At 43.0% G+C, this 24,652-nt stretch overlaps 1 protein-coding gene across 1 annotated transcript; it reads right to left on the bottom strand.

Moving 5' to 3' along the window:
• Positions 1-6,507: 6,507 nt before the first annotated feature.
• Positions 6,508-22,933, bottom strand: gnai1 (guanine nucleotide binding protein (G protein), alpha inhibiting activity polypeptide 1). The gene is made up of 9 exons (XM_040142730.1): positions 22,696-22,933; positions 15,885-15,927; positions 13,751-13,892; positions 13,358-13,515; positions 10,990-11,118; positions 9,617-9,746; positions 9,269-9,422; positions 8,333-8,560; positions 6,508-7,777 (listed from the first exon to the last, which is right to left on the bottom strand). The coding sequence occupies exons 1-8, from the start codon at positions 22,811-22,813 to the stop codon at positions 8,370-8,372; spliced, it is 1,065 nt and encodes a 354-aa protein (XP_039998664.1). The 5' UTR covers positions 22,814-22,933; the 3' UTR covers positions 6,508-7,777; positions 8,333-8,369.
• Positions 22,934-24,652: the final 1,719 nt, after the last annotated feature.

Genomic DNA, 24,652 nt, shown 5'->3' with positions numbered 1-24,652 from the left:
TAAAACGCACAGCTGCTATTTTCAATACACTCAGGGGTTTTGCTGCAACGGGCTCAGATGGTCTGGTATGACCAGTAGCTTATGGTGGTTAACGTTAGCTAATGTTAGCAAGGTAAATATTGTTGTATAACACACATTACTGAATCAGTTCACTGACTTTATGACTCTTTCTCCATCTCTACTACTGTTACAAGAGCTTAGCATTTTAGCTTTATGCTAAACAGTAGTTTAGCATAAAGCTAATTATCTCATAGTTGTCACTTGAAGCTACAGTGGCTGCTGTTCGGCAAAAGTTAAATAGTGTCACTTTAACGTTTGTTATGCAGATTGAAGAAATATGTTACTTTAAGTGTGGTTTATGTTGATTTCAGGCTGGAACACGCTTCTCTGCGCTGCATATATGCTAAAATGCGTGAGTGTCATTCGGAGAGGGTCACGGGGCTGTTTCTTTTATACTTGTACGGATTTTGAGTTAAGCGTTTTGTTTTTTTTTTCTTTTTCGTTCCGAACCCACCTCCTGACAGTAGCTGGATCAACCGCTCACATTGTGTGACACACACGATCGCCCGATGTGTCTTTGAAATCCTCCGGGAGCCTCCGTGACCCAAGATTAGCCATGACACCCCACTCTGCATAGGGCTACAGAGATTTGTAGATGTGTTATCTAAAGCATAAAAACAACCTGTTAAGTTGCTTCAAGCTGTTCCACAAATGTTGACAGTTGTGGTTGTAATTGGTTAGATTCTGGCTGAAATAGATGACATCCCCTTTCATAATCCTGCCTGCAAAGCTCTGATTGGCACAGCAGATTTTGCAACCCGGGAAACAGCTGTAAATGAGCACAACAGCAAAGCTATTTAAATTTCTTCAGCAATTTAACACTATATAAATTGCAGAGGAAATCAAAGATATGGACGTTGATTCAGAGATCTATTCAGAGTATTTTTATTTTTTTTTTTAAACAAAAATTTGAGGAAAGTCAGAACAATTCATACTATTTCATGTAGCAAAACATTTTTTTTCTTATTTCATACCTTGTTAATCATCTCGCAACCCTTCAGATTTATCTTGTGACCCTTTGAAAGGCTCCGGAAATCCCCAGGCTGAAAACCACTGGTATAGACAATAAGTTACACATTCACACATCAACTGACTACAGCGCGGGAAGCGATGCTTTAAGATAGACTCCAAATCGAATTCAACAAAGGCGTCAGCAGGATCAGAGAAACCAGGGATCAGGCAGAACAAATCAGACAGCTGGAGGGAATTAAAACCAATCACATGGATACAGAAAAGCAAATTATTTGAAGACGGACAAGAATAAGAACGTTATTACATGAATGGAGAAAATAAGAGTGTCCATGCCAACTGCTACCCATTTTTAGCCCATTCAACTCACAGCGCTGCTTTCTGCTCCACCTACAACACTGATGAAGCCATGAAATAACATGCATATTTCTGACCAAAAGTTTCTCCTAAAGGCCACGGATGACGGGCGTCACACTGAGTGGTCTAAAATTGCCACTTGAAAGTAACACAGTGTTCTTGGTCAAACACCCCGGCCCTGTCGTGCACCCCTGCCGCCCAGAGACCCACCCAGCCCTGTTGCTGGACACCTAGGAACATCAGGAGCTATTTATAACAACTTCATCCTCTCACTATGAAGGAATATCTCTCCGTTTTCCTTCTCTCTCTCCCCTCTCCCGCTTCCTCGCTCACTGTTGCCATGGAGCGCGGAATCAATGACATCACGGGGAAGAGTCTGTCTACGCTTGCGCGTGCGCGTGGAGATGAAAGCTGAAAGCTGCGAGCTGCGGTCTGAATGAACACGGCCGGCAAATATCAGGTGACGAGCAGAAGCACAGACGGCAGGCATCCAGCTTGGGGGGGGGGGAGGAAGCGCGCACACAGCAACCTGCACGTAACACACACACACACACACACACACACACACACACACACACACACACACACACACACCCCAACTGTATGTGGCACACAGGCGTAAAAAACACATCAAACCTTCCACCCGACCGTCACACAAACCCACACACATACACACAAATGGCCAATCTGTCACACACTCTCACGCACAGCCACACAAACGCATGAAGAGAGAAGAAAAAAAAAAGAAAAAAAAAAGAGCTAATGGGGTTAATGATGAGGACTGAACTTGCTTTTTCAAAAAGGCTGTCTCTGTTATGTCATGACATAACATCCGTACACAACTTCAAACAGATTTATGTTTGGTAATTACACAGAGTACATACACAGTGTGTTTTTTTTTCTAAATGTCTCTCACATTTTTAGCTCTCGTCTCAGCCGGGGTAATTTCCTCAACACTTCCCGGATGAAAGAGGAAATAACACAGATTGCTCAAATGTGTCTTAAGTCAATTCACATAAATCGCAAAAAAATAACTACAATTTTAATTATAAATTAGACTGTCAAGATTTTTTTTTTTTTTTTTTTTTTAAAACATTGACTGATTAATCATTTAGAGTATAACGTCAGTGAACAGTAAACATGTTGAATACATTTAAGGTATTCAGTTTTAAATGACAAAACAGAGAAAAAAAAAAAAAAAGTGGTTTTTTTTCCACTTTGGATGACTTAAATAGTTATAGATATGGATACATCGTTTTAGCACTACTCAGTTAACCCTAGTGGTGTCAAGCCATGCATTGAGTTTTTGGTTGTGTATGCAGATCTTCTGCGATACAGTATCCGTGTCTGACATTTTCTGCTGTCACCGCAGTAAAATGGAGGTCAAGCGAATTTCGTTAGCAGCACTAAAACCATTATGCGACTAAATTTAAAAAAAAAAAAACCCCAACAGTAGCATGTCTTTCTGGAAACACTGTCCTAGTTACCTGAGGACATTTTTAAGAACTAGTTTGTACCAAAGAAATAATCCCATGAAAACTGTTGAAAGTGAGGTCTGTGGCTCATCCTGAGGGATATTATCCTCAAATAAAACCTCAGTTTTACTGGGAAGGTGGCAGATGTTTCAGAGGCACATACCTAAAACCTTAGCAACCTAAAACCTAGACTATCGGTATTATATTTTATGCGTTATCTACAATTATAACAAATAAAATAAGTAAAAATAGGTAAACATTTGTATGCTTTCTTGATTTTTAATATGATCAACAGGGATCTTCTAGCTCATCGAGTTACTAGGTGGTGAGTGGGGCACTCTAGCCTATAGCAAGTGCATGATGCTGATTTTAATCTTCAACGGGGTTTTAAGAAAAAAAAAAGTGGGCTGTTTGTCTCCATCATTGCCTTAATAAATTATCTGGCTATAGAAGTCAAAGCCCTTCATCGTGGGAACATTTTTTGGCCTTGGTGTGTGTTGATGTCACTGTATGTTTGACATACGGTAGCGTCTTGTAATCCCAGGCGGGACGAGACAAATATTTGGCATGACACAGAAATAAAAAGTTAAACTATCTAAGTCGGGCTGTGTAAGAAAACATGTTTAATTTTAGCGAAGTGACCCTATAAATGTATTTGGCAGGCCTACTGTAAACAACAGTGGCCTCTCATTAGCAGGGTGAGAGCCCACTTCAGAATGTGCGGCCGAAGCAGGAGAAAATAGAAATCACTTAGGAAGATAGAAGAGACAGCCTGCCGACACATGACGTCTAGTGTGCTGCGAAAGATCCAGCGAGTGAAGAATGTGCAGCACAGACTGAGAGTGCGTCCAGTTTGGTGTTACAATGTGTCCTGACCGACATGGCTGCGGAGCTGATAAGCCTCTCTTATCTCTGCTGCCGACCGCCGCCGCCCCCCTGAGAAAGTGACCGAGGCAAGAGCATACAGTAAACACAGCGATGGAGCAACGGTGAAATAATGCCTCTATTGTTCAATCCATTTGCACCTTTCTCCCACTCACACACACACACACACACACACACACAAACACATTTTCCGCCCTCTGTTTATTGCTGAGAGAAACCTCAACAGTGTCACTGTGTTGCTTTTACACTGATAAATCATGGCCGCCCCCTTGTTCGCTCTGTCTTCTTCTCCCTCTCTCATTTCTTCACCGTGCTATAAATACAGTATATGCAACCCCCCCCACCCCCCACCCATACACACACTTCAACTTGTCCAACACCACCCATGGGAGCCCAGAGCCCAGCATCACATAAACCCAGTCTACAGCTCTCCTCTCTCGTTTATCCCCCCCCCCCCCCCAGACTGGTCCCCCCCCTCTAAGTCAAGTTGTAACAGAAGCTCAAACGTGGGGATGCCAGGGTTAACGCTGCTGCGCTGGAGAGTGCCAGCACACATGCAAATCAGCGGAGCCTGTCTGTGTCTGTCTGTCTGTCTGTGTGTGTGTGTGTGTGTGTGTGTGTGTGTGTGTGTGTGTGTGTGTGTGTGTGCGTGTGCGCAAACAACCCACACATGCAAACTGTCCGTGGCGCCAAACTGCTTAAAATGCACAACTGAAAAGGGCATCCCTCATGTCAAGACGGGCAAGGGAAGTATTGGAAGCAGTGCTTTCTTTCTCTCTCTCTCTCTCTTTTTTTTTCAAAAATAAAGTATTTTGAAACTGCAACTTTCGAGAGAATAAATGACTAATTCTCCCTTACAGATAAAAACTGAATTCATAAACACCAAACACGGCCTGTTGTGCAACACCACGGGCCGACTTGGTCTGCTATGACTTCAGCCCTGGTTGACTTCGTGTAACGTGCCCTGATGTTGGCGAACCGCGGGTGAATACTGCCGAGTCAGCTCCTTGGCTCCGTGACTCTTCTCCACCCGCACTGCCGAGACTTAGCATTTCTGCTACATGCTAAACGGTGGCCCCCTTTCACACGGTGTTGTTTCTCAGCTGTCATTCGTGGCAGCGCTGACCACCGGTCAGCCAAAATTTCCCGCCCAAGTTTTCAGTGTAGGGCTCGTAAAGTTTGTGCCCCGGGCCCTTGTTGCACAATAGGCTAAAACGGACGAGGCGGCGGGGACGAAGAATGTAAACGGCTTACCTGTGGTGACCGCAGGCGGGCGCTGAGGCAATGCCACTCCGGTCCGGTTTAACCGGGCTGTGTTTCATGGAAAGCAAGAAGAGGTCTGCGTGTCGCCGCTGATGCGCAGGTTTTGTCCGACTGAGAGACCAGGGCCGGCGGGCCACCGTTAGTCTGGGGAAACATGTCACTGGGGCTTAACTTCATGCTCTCAGCAGGCCGCTTCAGGCTCCGCCGTCGCCGAAAATGGCTGCAGTAAATTTGACGTGGGGCTAAGTTGGCATCCGCAGCCCTTCCTCCTGCCTACCACCTGCGAGGGGGGAAAAAAATGCTTTGAGGATTCACGGCGTTGTCCTGTGACAAACTATTTTTAAAAATTAATCAATTAATTTCAGCTTTATTTTGCCGTTATTGAAACGTGAGGTTAAATAACAGCTGCTAGCTTGTTAGGCTCCCGTTCGTGTTTACATTAACAGCGATTCAAATGACTTCCTGTAAGCTGTCGCACGTAGAAGAGGAACTCAGTTTTGTCAGCCATTTCTAGCGTCTGCTAGCTCGTTGTGGGTTCTCGGGGCCTGCGACTTTACTGTTTCGGTTGAGCGTAGCCGCTCTGTAGTTTCTAGACCACATTGTAAAAGCTGACTAGGCGCTGCAAGTCAGCCTGCCCAGAATCAAATGGCTGGTGAAGGTCGGCGGGACCTTTAGTAGCGGGAGTCGGTGGAGACCAAAAAAGAGCGGAAAAAGGAGTATCAACCCTGGTGTGAATATGTAACTGTCTGCCAGGAAGTGCGCCAAATCACTGATGTTATTCATGCCTGAGCACATTTACAATGCAAATTGCGTCGGGTCGGCACAAGTCAAAGATACACAGCAGTCAGACTGTGAAAGGCAGCCTTATTAGTGCTCAACATCGCTCATTAGAACATGGGAAAATAAGATCACGGTGCTTTCTGTATCAGTACACACAAGTCAACCTTTTTCCCCGTGGCCGAAATGTTCCGGCACCATCGGCTTTCATCCGTGCACGCCTCTGCATCGAGTACTACAGCGTGTAACACAGCTGTGAAGGCCACACAGGAATATGAATGCGATGGAGGCTGAGTGTGGAACTGACAGTGTTGTCTCTAATTGCCCCCCGGGGGGGGGGGACTCCCCGTCTGGAGGTACGGTATCTTGGTTCATAACACATGCACACAGTATGTGTAGTAGTCCATGCTCAACGCTCACGAGGACTGCGATGTGGCTGATGAGATGCATGATAGAAGAAGACGTCTAACCTAAGGGGAACCGTTATCAGGTCTTTAACAGACCTTCATTACAGTCTGAGGTATTAATGCATTAGGGAAGCGTGTGATAGCAACATGACATTTAAAGAAAACATTCAAGAGATTGCCAAGGTTGAAAAGGGGAGCAGGACTACATGTATCTTCACATATCTATCTATTGATGGCGCAATCATTTAGCTTTCATTAGTGTAAAAATGCTTCATTAACTGTTGATACATATGTATAAGGATACAGCAACTCCATATGGTTTGTAAATGGTTTTTATTAGCAAAATAAGGGAGATGAGTCTACAAAGATTCTCCTTCAGTGGAGAACATACACATACATTGACAGTTGTGGCAGTTTCTTTATATGAACAGATCCAGGACCGTATCTATCATCACTCTTCTTGGCAAAGTAGTACTGATCTAAAAATCACAGACCAGGCTTCCCTTGACCGTCTTCGTTTCCATCACCTGAATGAAAGTCTTCGTGGATCCTAAAGCAGCACCTCTACTCTCAAAAATCACTGGATAAGGATCCAAGAATGGCATCTGAAGCTTAAAACAATTCAGACCTCATTCTTACCTTCACAACCATCTTTTTTTGTGGTTCTATTTTTTTCTCTTTAACACCGAAAACTCCTTCAAATACATTAAAATATACAGTAAAATGTGCCTATTCTGGTCTTTGTACTTTTAAACACATGAGCGTATTATAAGCTCAGTGCCTTGACTAACCGTTTTCTGGATGGTTGGAAAGAATGGATATTTTATACACTGTTTAAAAACCCAAACCCCAGATTTGTGGGGTAAATGTAACAATATACATCTCAGTATTGTACTGCGTGATCGGCCAGCAAGGCCTTCCATTGTCATGGCGGGTGGGGGCGATGGGGGTAGGGGACTGTGGAGGCTACATGTTGGTCACCATGGAGACCCATGTACCTTTAGACCAGAGGGAAATCTTCCTCCTTCCGATAGCTCAGTGGTGTGCACATAGAAGATAGCAGGGACACTAACATATGAAAACAGTTTACCTCTTAATGTTTAGAACAATTCAGCAGGCAACAGAACAAGCAATAGGACTACGACCGCAGTAAAAGGCATGCGAAGGCACAAGTACCAACAAACTGGACTCAAAATTGTACCTCTTCTCTTCCCTTTTAGTTGTAGGGGAAGGAAGAAAAGAAGCATTTCCACCAATAGCAAAGTTTCCTTTTCCATAGATGGCGGCAGAAGGAACAACAAAAACGTGATCTCCTCCTTCTCCTCAAAAATTTTAAAACAACAAAAAAATAAAACCCCAGAGGAAATTAAAAAAAAAAAAAAATGTGTGAAAATTTGCTGTGACGCGTTTACAATGATACAAACATCCTACACAAATGTTGTAACGCTAGTTCCAAATGTTCCAAGACAAAAACATAAATAAAGCTGCTAAAAGTGGCATATAGTACAGCACTGGTCCGTGACTGATCCTCCCGACTCTTCTCATCTTCCCCACCAAAGATGCACAATAAGATGGCTCCACTGCCTAAGGACAGAAGAGGACAAAGAAACATGAACGAAAGGGTAAAAGGAGGGATGGGTAGTTTTAAAGACAGGTTTTGCAGAGCTCAACCCTGCCACAATCATTTCACAAACATCTAAATGGAGCATAAAACGTATTTAAGCCTCTAATAAAAGAAGGCACTGATTTCAGCCATTCAGTGATTAGATTAACGATTTTATCATGATGGATTACGATGCATCTTTGTGGTCAGCTTCAGCTATGCTCCTCCATAATTCTGAATGCTTAAGCTCTGGAAACAAAGCACTTGAAGCCAATTTGTTAAGCACATTTGAAAGAGAAAACCAAGACTGCAGTCAGACATTTAAACCAGGCTCCCACATTTTCCGCAGAAACTCCCACTGCATTATGATGGTATGGTGAACAAACATTCAGTCATAATCCTGACATGTGCCCTCATCCATGACACAGAGCCACGTGTCAACGGCATGTGAGCAAGTCAAAAGGGTGTGGGCTAGGTCGAGCTCTGGTTGTTGGAAAGATTAAGTAGGGATGATGATGATGATGAGAGTCCCTTACCAAGAAAAACGGGTTGTCGTCTTCATCGTCATTATCCTCAGAAGAGACCACAGTCTTTCAGGTTGTTCTTGATGATGACGTCAGTGACGGCGTCAAAGACAAACTGCACATTCTTGGTGTCTGTGGCGCAGGTGAAGTGGGTGTAAATCTCCTTGGTGTCCTTCCTCTTGTTCAGGTCCTCAAACTGACACTGGATGTAGGCAGCTGCTTCCTCGTATGTGTTGGAGCCTGGAAAGACGAGGAGCAGGAAGTGAAGGAGACAGGAAGTCACAACATAGGAAAAGGCGTTGAAATTGTATATTTGTATTATTTGAGGATGGATTGACACAGCTGAGCCTCAACCTGCTAACTTGGCATTCTGCTCCGAGTTGTATGAAAGTTTTTTGTCACCATATGGTTCTGTATGAAGGCAGAATGCTTAAACGAATTGTTTGACATTTCAGGAAATATGCTTATTTGTTTACATGCAGAGAGTGAGACGAGAAGATTGATACCAGTCTGTATGGTAGCTAGGGCCAGCAGCCAGTTGGCTTAGCTTAGCATTTACATGGGAAACACTGGCCATCCTTGCTCTTCAAAAGGTAATACAATCTGCCTACCAGCACATGTATAAGCTCACAAATTAAAATTTTTTATATCTTGTTTGTTTAGTTTGAACAAAAACTGATGTGGGCCGGGCCATTTCTTTGCCAGGAGCAATGACTTTCTGAAATCTCTGCTGGTTCCTGGTAACCTCCAGTTACTGTTCTCACATGGTAACCGGACACATCTGCACATTTCAAATATCGTATCACAATATTACTAATTTTAAATCCGCAGCTATAGCAGAAGGCACACATCAATCTTTACAAGCAAGGAAAGTCGTCTTTGGCTTATTTGGGGGAAATTTCTACTGCCACTCTCAGAACATTTCCTGCAAAATGCTGCAAATCTCACCAGCATATTCTGGGTAGCAGATGGTAAGAGGGCTCTTCTTAATCTTCTCCTCAAACAGGTCCTTTTTGTTGAGGAAGAGGATGATGGAGGTGTCTGTGAACCACTTGTTGTTGCAGATGCTGTCAAACAGCTTCATACTCTCATGCATTCGGTTCTGAGGGAAGAGGGAAGATGACGTCAGTCATTGTGCTTCACACTGGAAAGGCGAGTGGTGTGATCACTGATCCGTAAACATGGGAACGATCTTGAACGGAACCTATCCTTCGTTCCGTCTTCCAGTAAACAAAGTCCCTGCCGTGTATGAACGCAGACCGCCTGCTGTTTATCTTTCGTCTATGAACCACTCACCATCTCCTCGTCCTCAGCCAGCACAAGGTCATAGTCACTGAGGGCCACGCAGAAGATGATGGCGGTCACACCCTCAAAGCAATGGATCCACTTCTTCCTCTCAGATCGCTGACCTCCAACATCAAACATTCTGGGGGGGTGGGGGGAGAACTAAACATGTAAGCATGTTCCTCAGCATACATAAAAATAATACAATACGAGCAGTGTTTGTGGAACCCGAAGGCAGACAAATTTCTGGAAGAGTCGCTTTGGCGGCTTCAGTCTCGCTGCAGAATTACGTGATGAAAGTCAGTGATAAAGGGGAAAGAAAACAGAAATTCTTTGTCTTCTGTTACACAAAAATAATTTCAATAAAATGCCAGTGGTGCAGAGAATCTTCATCTGCCCGGCAAATGTCCATACAGAACACTGCACACATCGACTGCGTAATGGCAGAAGAAAAAAAGATTCTGAAGAGGAACAGACTTTTAGCTTTTGCACTGTATTTCCTCTTTGCTCAGCCAAGAGGCATGATGTGGGTTATTTTGGCTTGTATGATCTTTACGGCATGTTAAGAGAAACAACAAAAGCCTCATTTAGCTTCTATAATAGCTCCTATTAGACTACTTACAAAGATAACGACAAATGTCAAGTTTGGAAATACTTTGGTCTTAAATGGGTATATTGTAAAGGAAAATCATTAATATCCAATTGACTCTCAACAGCCTGTCAGCCACTACAAAGGAAATAAAAAAAACAAAACAACGTTTTACCTTTTAAGAAACATGTGAAACACCCAAAATCCTGGCTCAGAACATCGGTCCTCTTTTATTCTGTTTACCCTCACAGCCACAAAGTTAGCCATTAAACAGTTCTAACTATATTAAGAAGAAATACTTTGAGATAGCTGGTTACTTCACAGAAGTGGTGTAATGCATCTTATTATACAACAGCGACAATAATGGTGCGTCATTATGACAGCGTAGTTAAGTTGCTGTCTGATGTTGCGTAGAAAAAGTCAGACACATTGAGTAAAGCTTTGTATTTGTTTGTGTTTTTATGGGAAAAAATAAATAACATGGTATTTTCTCTCTTCTGTTTTGTGGCCAGCAGTATGAATTTCAATGGAAACAGCTTCCACACACTTCTGCTATCATGACATCATCAAGCCGAGTGCCCACACTTCCTGTCTGTGTTTTTGAACAGAGGGCCACATCTGAGTCATCACCGATGTGCGTAAAACCTTCACAAACTTTGTCACAACTTACAGCTGTGCATGTACAAAGGGAATGACTATGGGAGCAAATGAGTCAATAACAGGAAGGAAACCTAATTAAGCCATCACGTAAAACACTTTCTGTTTGAACCATTTGTTACGGTGAAGAAATCCTCACTTGAAGTGCAGGTCCTTGAATGTGAAGTGGGTTTCCACAATGCCTGTGGTTTTGACTCGAGTCCTCAGGACATCCTGCTGAGTTGGGATGTAGGTGGCCTGGGATATCCTGTCCAGATCATTCAAGTAGCTGAGGCAGGGGCACAAAGAAAAGGACATAAGGTGGGGAGGAAAAAAAAAAAAAAAAAAAAGCAAAACAAAAAACAAAAACGGCATTGGGAAGGAGAAGAAAAGGGAGTGAGAAAGAGCAATAGTGGAAACAAGTGGGAGAAATTATGTCAGAAGTATGAAGGTCCAAGTGTATAACTGCCAGAGGAAATAACAACTCCCAATACATTCCCAAAGATAAGTTAGGTTGGATTCCACATTTCAGACTGAAAGTCAAGTTTCAGACTTTCAGGTTTCAAGACTCATTGTATTTTACTGGGAAGTTAGTTTAGCATAAATCAGATAACTGCATATGTTGTGAAACTGAGTTAAGGGATTTTTTTTTTTTTTTTTGGTGACATTTCCCAATATTTTCAGTTGCGATAAAATGGAGTTCTCGGGCCAGTATTAGTTAAGATATAAGATACAAAACTTGCCTGTTTTAAATTTAGACATGATGTCACAGTGGCTTGGTGGTTAGAGCTGTTGCCTCAAAGCAAACAAGTCCTGGGCTTAGATCTGAGCTCTGGTCTTTTCAGTGGGGAGTGTGCATTGTTATCTCTGTTTGGTGGATTCCCTGTGGGTTCCTCCCTGGGTCTACGGATACACAGCTGAATTGGAAACTACCTGGAAGTGTGAACATGTTTGTCAGGCTCTGTGTTAGTCCTGTAATGGACAAGCCATCTGTCCAGGGTGCTGTTCCACATTTTGCCAAATATCTGCTGGGACAGACTCTAGTGTTCTTGTGTTCCTGTATGGGAATACAGAGCTATAGCGAATGGATGGATGGATGGAGTTTGTTCTTCATCCTTCTTTGGTCTATAAAATGTCACAAGCAGCTTTTGTTTTTCCATTCTTCTTCTATTCATCTTTCAAAAACCACCGCCCCAAGAAGAGAATTCCCCAAACTTTTGCACAGAAGTCCAGACTATAACATTTTATTGTCTTTTTATTGTTACATATGCATTTCCTATGCATACCATCGGTACATGGATGAGAAATTTTAGTTGAATGATTTGCGTCGACTGACATAAAATTAATGGACAACTATTTTGATAACTGATTAATAGTTTAAGCAACTTTTTAAAACAAAAATGCCAAAAATTCAGGGGTTCAAGCTTAACTGAAAAAAACCCTAAATGTGAGATGTCAAATTGAATTTTCTAGAGTCAATTCTGGACAAAAGCTAAATTGTTTATTATGATTTCATGACTATTTTGGTATCTCTGCTTACGGGTATAAGATTTATTTAATATTTGTTGGGTATTGTATGGGTGCATCTGCTGTGCCCATACAGGATACCACACATAAACCTACACACTCTGGATGTATTATGACCCAAGCTAATACCTCAAGGTTACTGCTGATAAATTACAAGGGAAAAAGATTAGTGACGTCTAGTTTCTAGAAGACAAACACAACTAATCTCCCTTTCAAGCAATCGAGCCTTTTGTTTGTCTTCCAAGGTATTAAGTGACGTAAAAAATACAAGGTTTAACAATTGTGTTTTCTACTCATGAAAAGCCCCTGGGCAACCGATTAGAGGAACCAATTAGAAAATGGCCAACATCTTCAGATCTCTTGGCCTGTATTGTCACCGGTAATGTTTGATCTTCATCAGCAAAACAAGGCAAATGGCTTTTCTCCCAACGAAACTCAGGAGCTGCCTGGTGATAATATCATTTGTTTCAAGGCCATGGGCTCTTGCACAATACATACGATATTAGGGTCTGGTCAAGAAAAATAATGGAGCAGTTAAGCTGCAGAGAGAGAGTTTTCTTTGTGTATCTGTGCGATTTTCGTTTCACTTTTACAAGCATGGGGCAAATGTTCCCGTGCTAAGGTGTAAGGTCAAAGATTAAATAGTCTTTCCAGCCACTGCTCTTCAGGGTTGGCAGAGGAGGGCAAATATTGACAGTCTGAAAGTCCAGAGAGATGCAAGCTACTGTAGCTTTCCGCTCTCTGCGCATGGCTTAAGGTTGGGACAATATTTGTTTGGCTACTTACTGCATCAAGTTTCTGTGTGTTTGCAGTGGAATGGCAATAATTTGGGCGTCTGGTCAGCTGATGTGAAAAGCTTAGTCAGTAAAAATTATTGACATAAATTGGTGTGTGTGGGACCACTGAGTGTTTTCGGCGGGTGACTCACAATTCTGGCGGTCCCTGCAACGGTTGCCTCGGTTGTTTGTGTGTGTGTGTGTGTGTGTGTTTGTGTGACTCACTACGCTGCCGAGTCGTTGAGCTGATATTCTCGGGAGCGGCTGAAGCAGGCTTGAACACCTCCGTCCTTCCAGAGCCGCTTAATGACACCGGCCAGCTCTGCAGTCATGAAGCCTTCCTCGGCTGAGCCCGCCAGCACAAACAGCTGCCGTGCATCATCCTGGGGGACGAGTCAGGGTGGTATCGATATCATAAATCACCCTTATAACCAACCATAGACAACCTGAAATGACCTTTGAAATCTGGACTACATTCCAACCTAAGACTACTTTCCAAAGAGCATTTGCTGTTTATTCGATGTTAGTCCCCGCTTGTTTTCCAACGCCACAAATTCACTTCAGGTTTCTACTTTAAACCGAGTAAATTACATCCCTCTCCCTCTCTCCGTCACTCACGGCTCTTGCGGCATCGCCGAAGTCGATCTTGAGGCGCCCCATGGCTCTGATGATGGCGATGATGGACTGGATAGTGTTGCTGTAGACCACAGCCTTGTACTGCTTGCATTCCTCTTCTGAGTAGCCTGCCTCGTGGATGATCCTGAAGAAAAGGGGGGGAGAGAAAAAAAAAAAAAAAAAAGGTCAGCAGCTGAGCCAATTTTCCTGCATCTCAAAAACTTGCCTGTTACAGCAGCAAACACCAGCCGGCCAAAATTGTTCCAAAAGCTACCGTCATATACATAAAACAATAAATAAACATAAACAATAAATTCTCACCGCTGAATGATGCCTCCGATTTTTCAACTTTATTAGAAATTTCTGCCTCGGAGTTATTTTCCAGCTCTTATTCAGTATCTCTTTTAATACCCTCACCTTACATGCTCATTGTAACGTCCTCAGAAATATTGTCAGGCCGCAATGGCCCTGATCTCTATGCTCCTCATTTCTGGCTGCTTAAATTATGGTCATCTAGGGAAAAGGAGCTTTGTCTACACAGTTGTACTCAGTTTTAGTTACTCTAGATAAAAGGCATCAGCTCAATGCATTCAACGTAAAAGTATTATATTGGGTTCCAACGTTCCAACATTTATCTGACCTTTAAAGGACATGGCTAGCATTAGTCTGTGTTTTTTTTTCTGTTATAGTCAATAAAATCCCACAACAAGCATGTCTGTAGCTCTCAACCTCAAGGCTCATCCCTTCCTGCCAAAGATGTAGATTTTTGAAAATGGGTCACAAATATATACTTATATACTATACTATAATATATATATATATAATTATCTCCTGAAACAGTTGGCCAGAGCAGGTTTTACAAAATGTTACTTAACAGCAGTAAATAGTGCATTTGTTGGGGACTATTTTCCAGCTGCAGATTTGGTGTGCTAGTGAGTATTTATGCCAGTGGACCAGTGAATGTGGGATTGACTCCTGTTAAAAAAGAAGTGGCCATATTCATTGTTATGAAGGATTGTCACCCAGTGCAACTGTGTGGCTCAACGATATGTTTAGTTTTTGGAAAAAAAAAACATAGTTCTATGGCACAGATTAATAAGTTAGATCAGGCTTTGGCTACACAGGCAAAAGTTGTTAGTAGGGCAGTAAATAAATTAACATTATTGATTTCATGATTAATAGAGAAAATAATAGGGAGATTAATCTTTTGGTCTATAAAATGTCACAAGTTCCTAAAGCCCAAGGCGACATTTTCAAAATTCGTTGTTTTGTTTTTGCGACGAAAGATATTTTAACAAAGAACTGATTAAAAATAGTGAAATAGAATTATTTCATCTCTGCTTGTTAGTAGCATCAATTCATTGTTGGGTGGGGTCTTTTCATGGGATTTGTTGACAATAAGAAAATTATCGACTATCATAAGGCGTCCTCTTTCGCTATCAGGAAACAGAAAGCGCATGAATCAACTTTCACCAGCTAACAACATGTAAATCTATTAGCTGTATTGTGCTACAATAAGCATGTACTCTGAAGCAAATGAGTCCCTTAAATTCCAGACATTTCTAAGTGCCCTTGTGCTCCACTCGATTTCTGACTGTTCATGGCGGGGAAAATAACATTTCTACAGGAGCAGTGTTCAGCACATCCTTCACAGGCGAGGAGCCAATAGAAGAGGCAATATCACAGCAGAGCAGCTGCCCTACAAACGTAAGAATGCTCTGCCTCTGGCATGTGTACGTCTGCTGATTGATGAGTGCATCCGTAAGAATGTTTTACGGAAAAGTGCGATTCATAGGCAGCGCGCACACACACAATATGTATGTATAGGCTGAGTCTATACTAATGTATTCTGCTGGGTTGCTGTCATGATCCATTACAGATTGTACCTGTTTGTGCTGCGACTCGCAGAGCGCAATATAACCCAGAGAGACGCCGTAAAAACATGACTGGTGGTTGACACTGTTTGTGTTGTGGAAAATGAATGCTCTTTGAAAATAATATGTAGTGCGGTGCCATTATGTGTATCTGATGAGAGAGGTCATTGTTGATACACTTGAAGAGGAAGAAGAAAAAGTTTGTTGTTTTGCTTGTTCAGTGTGTAGAATGATTAGATACAACAGTGGCGAAATGGACTCACTTCATCTGCTTGACAATTGTACTTTTCCCTGATTCACCAGCGCCTGGAAAAGACAAAGAAGAAAAACATGTTTGTTAGAGTGAAAATATTTCAAGACTTAGGTTAATGTTGGGCTTTAACAAGCAAAGTGTTTTAACCCTTGTGTCGACAAGCCCACTTTCTTTATTTGCTTGTTTTCTAAAAAACACTTGCAGGTACACTTACAGTATTTTTATACAATGATCTAATGTTGCCAAATGGCTTGACGGGGCATCATCAAAACGAAATCTTAGAAAAAGCACCTCAACCAAAGGAGAAGTGAGAAACAAGAGTGTGTGTGTATATGAGCGTTTCAAGTTAAAAGGAGTCTTTAAACCTCTGGTTTGGCCTGGGCTCCAGGCACTTCCAGCCTAATATACTGATTAGTCAATACCAGCGAGCTCGGTCAGATGACTATTTTGTGATCAAGCTTGCTCCAGTTTAGTGTGGCTGAATCATAGTCATCTAAGCAGAAAACTGTTAGTAATTTTATCAGCAAAGACTTCACATCGTGTTGTCTTGGTGTGAAGGCTCTTGGCCTTAACGTGGCACACGACTAACGATAAAACTGATTATTATTGACGGTGATGTGCAGTGCCGAAAAACAGGGTGTCGCTTCAGGGTGGGAAGGCACTCGGCGCTGGCGACTGATTAGATTGACGGCCGCGTAGCTGACCGATGACACAATACCATGGTGAAAAGAGCTGGGGGGGTGGGGAGAGCATACAGGGAAATCGAGACTGTCGGCACGGCTTTTGCTTTGCGGATCTTTGAAACGTCACAGTGCCATGGCAACTGCTCTCGTTATATCCAGGACATCTCTAGTGTGAGGCCACAGTCACCTGAGGAGGCTTTGTGGTCGTGAGCCTGTGTGTGTGTGTGTGTGTGTGTGTGTGTGTGTGTGTGTGTGTGTGTGTGTGTGTGTGTGTGTCTGTGTGAGACATGTTGGCTTCCACCGAGACCATGATGTATTATGCATCTGTTGCTCTTTTTCCTCTACTGTAATTGATGCTCCCATAACCAGGCACTTGGAAGTCCCCTTATATTAAAATTTTTCCAATCAGAGCCATCTGTTATGTCCTTATAAACCACATTCATTAGACTCTTGTGCTCTAATCTGTATTACCATAAACTACGTTAGACCTACTAATGTGCACTCAAAGTCCTCATATTTCAGCAGTGGAGACTTGGTTATGGAGAGGCAATTGGCCTGTTGTGACTGACGTAATGCGCCTCTGCCACTAGGGAAGATTTTCCAAACCCCTTGAGAGTGGCTATTCCCTGAGTAAACACCGCCAGCTCTAGAAACAGAATAAGAGGAAGTGGAATAATATCACGAAACCGAACACTATCTGTTACCTTGTGATTCTGTCGGCAGAGACATGATGGTTTGCTCTTGCATAATAAATCATCCGCCTAAGCTAGTTCCACTTTCCTTGATGTTGCAAAATCAAACAAATATAACAACACTGCATTCTTGACACATGCCACTTGTTGTTGAGCCTGCTTCATGCTGTAAGTAACAGCTTCTCCTGAGAATTATTTATCAAAAATTTTAACACAAAATGAATAGATAAACACATATGCATCCTGCAGTGTGCACACTATCTGTCTGAATTCCAACAAACTTTTCCTCAGCAATAAACTGCATGCTGATAGTGCAGCCCTGGTGCTTCACCTTCAGTACATGTGGATGATTTCACCTGAGGATACATTATTTTAATTACGCGTCACCACTCGGGTGCCAGAGCGCCCCGGAGGGGGGGCGAAGGTACAGTGGCAGCTCCCTGTGCTCTGAGGCCAAACACTCGGCTGTGTGAATCCCTGCGGGACTCGCACACAGACGGCAGATACGCCGCTCGACTTGGCACGGCTGGGCGTTGAGCTGGCACAGTTGCACCCCTCGGCCTGCCCAAGGGCCATTTTCACAATGCCACAGACACTTCACATTCCAACTCAGTGCCTCTCAATGTGGGACACATGAAAATCCACTCAGGGCAAAACAGATTTGAAGATGCCACGTTGGACTCTGTGAAATTGTGATGGGCAGATCAGCATATTCATGAAAATAATCGCAGCCCCAATCACATCGATCAGAAAATTGTTATTTTATTTTTGTAAAAGTCATTTCCCACACACAAAGTCAACAAAATATTGTCAAATTTCCAAATCTCTATCATGTGCTCTGAATTGGAAAACAAAATTCCTCCTGTTTAATAGCAAAAATCAGATGATTCAGACTTTTGAATGAACTGTTGAGAAATACTTGTGATCACCTTGTATCGCAAAGCCAAAATTAAGAGTGATGTTTTTATGAATCGTGTCAATAACCCACTGTAACTGCAAAAAAGGAGAACCAAATTGTGTGTGGGACATATTTTGCCACTACTGTTCATAGCTCGAAACTTAAATAGAGAGACGGCAGCAGTTTATAGAAATGAAAACCAGCCCCAAAACTGCTATGGTAATGAGCCCGCATACTAATTCGGAACATTCCAATGGTTAAAAATGCAGAGATATCAGAAATTCAGTGCCTAGGTCTTCATTATAATCAATGAGATGTGAGCTATGTGTTTATGTGAGCAACTAGGCTCCGGCCTCTTGACACCAGTGATATCATTAGGGTGTGGCTCTTGTCAAAGCCTCTAGGCCTGAAGAATACAAAACACGGAGTTTGCTGATTTTGACTCACACACACACACACACACACACACACACCTTTAAGGGTTACATGGAACCACAGGACCTGACCTATTGCTCCTCATGCAGAGTCATGTTACACACCCCTAGCTTTGATACGCCCACCCCAAACCAGCTCCACAGTCAAAACCACTGGAGCAGCTGGTTTCTGTTTCTAGCGGTTCAAACTATTTCAGGAAAATCCAAGCAAACCATTGCAGTGAAAATGGAAGGTTTCTTTTTTTTTTTTTTCCTTTCTCCACATAGAACAGAGCCGTCTCTATCTACCGACCACAAACACATCTTTGCTCTCAGAACTGTTTCATAACAATGGCAGTATAGAGACAACTGTGATTAAAAAGGTAACCATTCCGGGGCCTTCTCCATTTATAGATTAACCATATGTCACTGCTAATTCTCTTGGGGAATTTGTAATGTGTCCTTGCATTCCAACCAAAATTGAACTTAGTAAAAATTCTCTTATTCGGGCTCCTTATTCCTTGTAGCTCATGCTGGCTTTGGGGTCAAATCAATCGCACGAAGATACATTTTTGTGTGGGTCAGGAGGTTTGTGGTGTCCATGCTGCTGGCCCAACGCGTCCACTTTTATGCGAGCAGTCCAAGGACTGAAGGAGGGCTTGTGAAGTTTGGCACAATGTGCCAACATTTGTGATGCCACATTAGCAGCATGAAACCAACACCATTCACCACGGTCTCTCTCTCTCGCTCTCGCAGTCTTCCACTCTCATTCAGTCATATCTCCTACAGTCATTTTTCCTTTATGATTTATTGCTCCTATCAGTCACTATCCAATCCCTCTTTTTTCCCCCTTCTCCTTCTAGGGGGATTTAAGTATGAGTCACTCACTGAAGGATTCCTCCGAGCGATGTTACCCACCAGGGGAAATGACCATGCTAAATCACAAGGATGGATCTGCCAACAAGCAGATCGGTAGCTAAAAGATTGTTTCCCCACACACAGCGGCACAGACTGAATTATTTCACAGAGATGTCTAATGATGCTTACAGCGATAAAGCAATGCGAACAATTTAACTACTTTGATTGTCCGTGGTTATTGTGAGGGGCCCCACCGACTCCAAGATGAGTAACGCAGTCATGCTGGTTACATAATTTTTAAAAAATGTAGAAAACATCGAAGAAAGAACAACTGCAAACGTCGGACAAAAACTAAACGTTATTAATTCAATCTTCCCACTGTTACACGACAGCTATAGAAAGAGTAATTAGGCTGAGGAGATTGTAATCTATTTTAGCATGTAGATATGAATAGTACGATAATTGGGTCCAGGAGATGATGGAAATAAAATGAGAGCCAAATAAGGACTAAGAGCTAAATGAGAAATGTTCAGTTTTTCACAAAAAAAGATCACATTCCCTCTCTACAGAAGACACCTGAGTCGGCCAGCTGGTTTGGACTTGACAGTGTGCATACAGGCTGACAAAGATCCAAATCATTTTTTCATGCAAATTAAGGTTCTTACGTCAGCCGAAGGATTTCATGCCAGTGACAGGGAGTGCACACAAGCCTGTGATCTACATGAGGGACAATGCTTGGCAACCGGGTGGTCACCACATGAACCTGCAACTCACCAAAACACCACATCACCCAAGGGTGCTCTGTATACAAAAATATCTACGCATTTGGTAGGGGTCACCTCCATGAGATACACAACACATATCTGCAGCCCTGCCAGCCTTTTACTATCAAGCCGCGTGTCTTGTTGACTTTTTATCTTTGTTGATGCGGTGCGTTTAGAGAAAAGTACACTCCAGAATGCGCATGTGAACCAACAGCTCTGAAACAGTATCTTGTCTGTGTCGGTGTCTGCTATCTGCAGGGTACACAACACAAACTTCTAACTGATGCCTCCCTTCTCCCGCAGTGGACCTTTTTCATTTTTAATGCTACAGTCATTAGTATTGTTCTCATCTTACAGGCCCTCTTTTCCTTTCTCCTGGCATCTCTGCCTGTCTGTGTGTCACTTGAGGCAGTAACCTGAAGAGGCTGTGTGTGTTACCGGGCTACCACACCGAATGGATCAAACACAAATGGAAGGGAAGTCGTGCCAAAGCAGCCACGGCGTGGGGGCCACACCACCTGGCATCTAACTATCACGACAAAAACAGCTTTTCTGCCATAAAACAGAGAATGCATAAACTAATGCTACAATGGTCTGTGTCAGAAAAACAGCTGCATAGCAGAGACTTGACCCAACTTGCTCGCTTTCAATCAGCAAGCCCCATCTGGCCTCCACGCGCTTGAGGAATGTAGTATACCTTTAACAAAAAAAATATGTACATTTTTGTTCAAACAGAGCACTACTAACATCTCTCTAAATGTTACTTTCGTCCCACGAAGTGTAAAGATCGTGTCATTTTGATGAACGCCGGCAAGAGTGGTAGCGTGTGTGTGGCCGAGTTGTGCAAAAAAACATGAGGAAATCTTGTTTATCTTGCTCTGCCTCACAAATCTTTCCACAAAAGCCACTACCAGCTCTTATTCTGTGCCTCCTGTCAGGTGTTTGCCTGCTATTGATATTGGCCTCCAACTTTGTGCCCTGGTAACCCACATACCATGTGTGTGCATGTCAACATATCCCAAAGCTAACCATCCAAGGGGCTGATGGAAAAGTTTTTCACCTACGATCTCTATTTACATGGATAACAGTGTTGCTTCACATGTAAGTAATGCCATTAATTTGCACATGGCTGGCTTCTGGAGGCAAGCAATTCACGTAACTGGGCGTGCTGGGTTGTCAGGAGGAGCTAGGGAATGACACAACACATGTAATGAATGCAAGAAATTCCAGTAATGAAATTAAAAAAAAAAAAAAGATGACTTCAATGGGTGTATTGGGCCATTAATAATAATTCCTCAAGGTAGATTTTACTGGGATGTATCAATTCACCAAAATAATAGCCTATGCTTTGTGGATTCTTCTTCACTACTCAAACATGAAGGGGGATTGAAAATAGCATGGGTACACCAAGGTCAGTCGAAATTGGCCATTGCTGAGAGTAATGAGAGGGTCATGAGGCAACTATCTCTACAGCAGGATGTAATGTCATACAACTGCTTGCTTATTTAGGTTGATCAGTGGCAATTTAGTCGAAATGGCAGCTATTTTCTGCAGTTTTTGTGGCTTCTTCTAACTGAATCAAACATCATTTTTTTACGACTTCATTATTGTGATTTCCTGCAACCCTGAGCAGGATGCTTGCCCTTTTCAGGACAACTGTATCTCTGTATGTATCCAATGTTTAACTTGAGATGAGCACAAGACAAGGCAACAAGGTATCGTTTTGGCTTTCAAACACAGAAAACTGTAGTACTACAGGATGGAAGAAAAAAAAAAAACCTATTCAGCCTGCTGGGAAGCTTAACTCTGAATTAGAAAAAGAAAAAAAAAAAGGTACCGAGCCTTTAAATATCCTAAAATGACTGGACTCAACAAAGTTTTCAGTCAGGCCTGGGCCCCTAATGAGCCATAGGCCTGTTTTCACTGCATTGCACAGGACCAGGCGAGAGGAAATGTGCCATTGTTGAAAGGATTTAGTCAATACAAATGGTCTACAGAGATGGCTGAATGGCTCTAATGCCAACAGCCGGGGAAAAAAAAAAAGAAAGGAAAAAAAAAGAAAAAACTTGCCTGGTATGTAATTCTCACTACCACATATGAATTAAACAGATTAAAGCCGTCAGGTAAACACACGCTGGTGTTAAGTTGTTGATATTTTGGCTAGTAGCGTTTAGTTAACGTCCCCCCACCCCCCGTTTGGAAATAACGTTATGTTGCATTTAGGGACAAGAGTTGCCAGCTGACGGGTAACTGAAGCTAGCGAGGCAGGGAGCGTGCTAGCAATGCGGAATTGAAACTCTTTGAACACTTCACAACTGACACCACCTAAACGATGACCATTAACAAAAGAAACTAACCAACGCTAATTTGGTTTCCCCCCCCCGCCGCCCGTATCCTCTTAGCTAGCGCAGCTGTGGGCGAACACACAGCCAAGTTCTTCCATCGCCCGAGTCTCAACCTCCTCCTCCCCCACCACCACCACCCCGCCCCATCATCTTCTCCGCCTGGCTTACCCAGCAGCAGCAGCTTGACCTCCCTGGCTGCCTTCTCCCCGTCGTCCCGCAGATTCCTGTCGATCATTTTACTGCGCTCCACCGCCGCCTTGTCCTCTGTGCTCAGTGTGCATCCCATCCTCGACTGTGTCCCTCAGACCCAGATGGTGTATAAAAAAAAAAAATGTCTAAAATACCATATGTACCCACATGAAACGGTTAAAAACTGCCTTCACCCCGCACACACGCCCTTTTTTTTTTTTTTAAATGACAGGCGATCGATCTCGTCAGGAGGAAACGGGGAAGCGATTCGACTTTTTCACAAAAGAAAAAAAAATAAAAAAGTGTGGCGTTTCTTCAGTCCGCTGATATATCTTCGGGTTTACAAAAAAAAAAAACCAAATATCCCCCGTTGCGTCCGAAGGGGGGAAAAAGCTATTTCGATACCGAAGCAATTCCTTGGTGATGCCTCTCCCACCCGCTCGCCTCCATTCGTTGCAGCGGCGACTGCTAGTAGCGTACGCGCAGCTACGACTGGGGAGAGCTTCGCCGTGTCCCGCGTAGCGGCAACAACAGTCGCACTTCCGGCGAGGTTCTTCACAATAGAGGTGCCGCTTCCACAGACCCCGACCGAAAAGACTTAACAATTGCAAACATCGTTCAGTAACCGCACCATGCTATTCTTTTTCTTTCTTTTTTTTTTTTTTTTTAAACTGAGAAAATGTTTGGACAGTTTTGCACGGTAGTATACATCAGACAGGAGATCCTCGACTGTTAGTGCACAAATTATACATACAAAATACACCTGCAGACCTGTAGTTTAGCCAGCACACTAACATTAAAATTATACCCAAGTGTTTAAAAAAAAAAAAAAAAAAAAAACGCCCCCAAATTCTCTAGGAAATGAATCGAGACGTAAACGTGCAATGCATATGTTACTGCCCCAATATATGCGTCAAAATCCCCCTGTAGGACTTATTTTCGGTTTTTGTCTGCTAATGAGGGGCAGGCCTGCTTGCGTATGTGCCACGACGCACGCATGCCTGTCATTGCCTTTGTATTTACAATCGAGGATGAATTGTGACACTGGTTTCCGGCGGGTAGCTTTCGGTCTATTCAGTCTAAAAGGGCCGCGCGTTCGCTTAGCTTCGCCAGTTCTCCCCAAATCAAACGTGTGCGACGGTTGAATACCACACCTTTCAACTTCGTATTCTGGCGCCTTTATTTTGAAGGTAGACGCCCAAACCGGAAACGTCTTGACGGCGGAACGCAATTTCAAACCTGCACACCCACAAGCTTTACTCACTGCTGCCCAAACGGCTCATATCATTTTCACATTATGGGCTGTGTGTGACTTTTATTTTGATATACAGTACAGTAAAGATAATATTCATTTGACTTGTCACTATCAATAACAGCAGTTTAAATAAAAATCAGACATGTTACAATACATCACATATATTAACAGTATTATGCACATATATTCAAGCTTCCCTGATCAGATCAGCTACATCACCTGCATGGGCTATACTACGACTGTGCACCCTACATCTCCAGCATGTGTCGTTCCCATGGAAACTAAACGTCCAACCGTGGCAGTTGTTAGCCCTGTCACCTGCACATTCGGCCGTACATGACCACTGTTTGTAGTTTAAATAATTTGGCCCGTCGGACAGAGTCAAGTGTGGGTTTTTTTCAAAGTCAACAGTCAGTCTGAATGGCTGGTGGTGTTCCCCTCGGAAAAACCTCCACGCCGCTCCCTGCGGCATGAACATTACACCCCTGCCTTTCCATGCAATTTTCTTTTTTCAAAGGTAGCTTCTCGGGTCGCAGATGCAAATTCGTGGCGCTGACCTTTCCGTTCTGATCCCCGTGCTGGTTGGAGGTTTCCCTCTTTGCCGTCCAGGCCCTCCCGAGGTTTGAGATGACAAGAGACAGAGCGTGTATCCCTTAGGCAAAATAGGTTATGTCATTTTAT

This window comes from Xiphias gladius, chromosome 2 (assembly GCF_016859285.1).
Source record: "Xiphias gladius isolate SHS-SW01 ecotype Sanya breed wild chromosome 2, ASM1685928v1, whole genome shotgun sequence".
In the NCBI taxonomy this organism is placed as follows: Eukaryota; Metazoa; Chordata; class Actinopteri; order Istiophoriformes; family Xiphiidae; genus Xiphias; species Xiphias gladius.
This window is presented reverse-complemented; position numbering and strand designations above follow the sequence as displayed.

Coding starts and splice junctions, on each gene's coding strand:
- gnai1 (XM_040142730.1), bottom strand. CDS start 22,813: ATGGGATGCACACTGAGCACAGAGGACAAGGCGGCGGTGGAGCGCAGT. Junction 15,928..22,695: donor GGTCAAGCTGCTGCTGCTGG/GTAAGCCAGGCG, acceptor TGTCTTTTCCAG/GCGCTGGTGAATCAGGGAAA. Junction 13,893..15,884: donor ACAATTGTCAAGCAGATGAA/GTGAGTCCATTT, acceptor CCTTTTCTTCAG/GATCATCCACGAGGCAGGCT.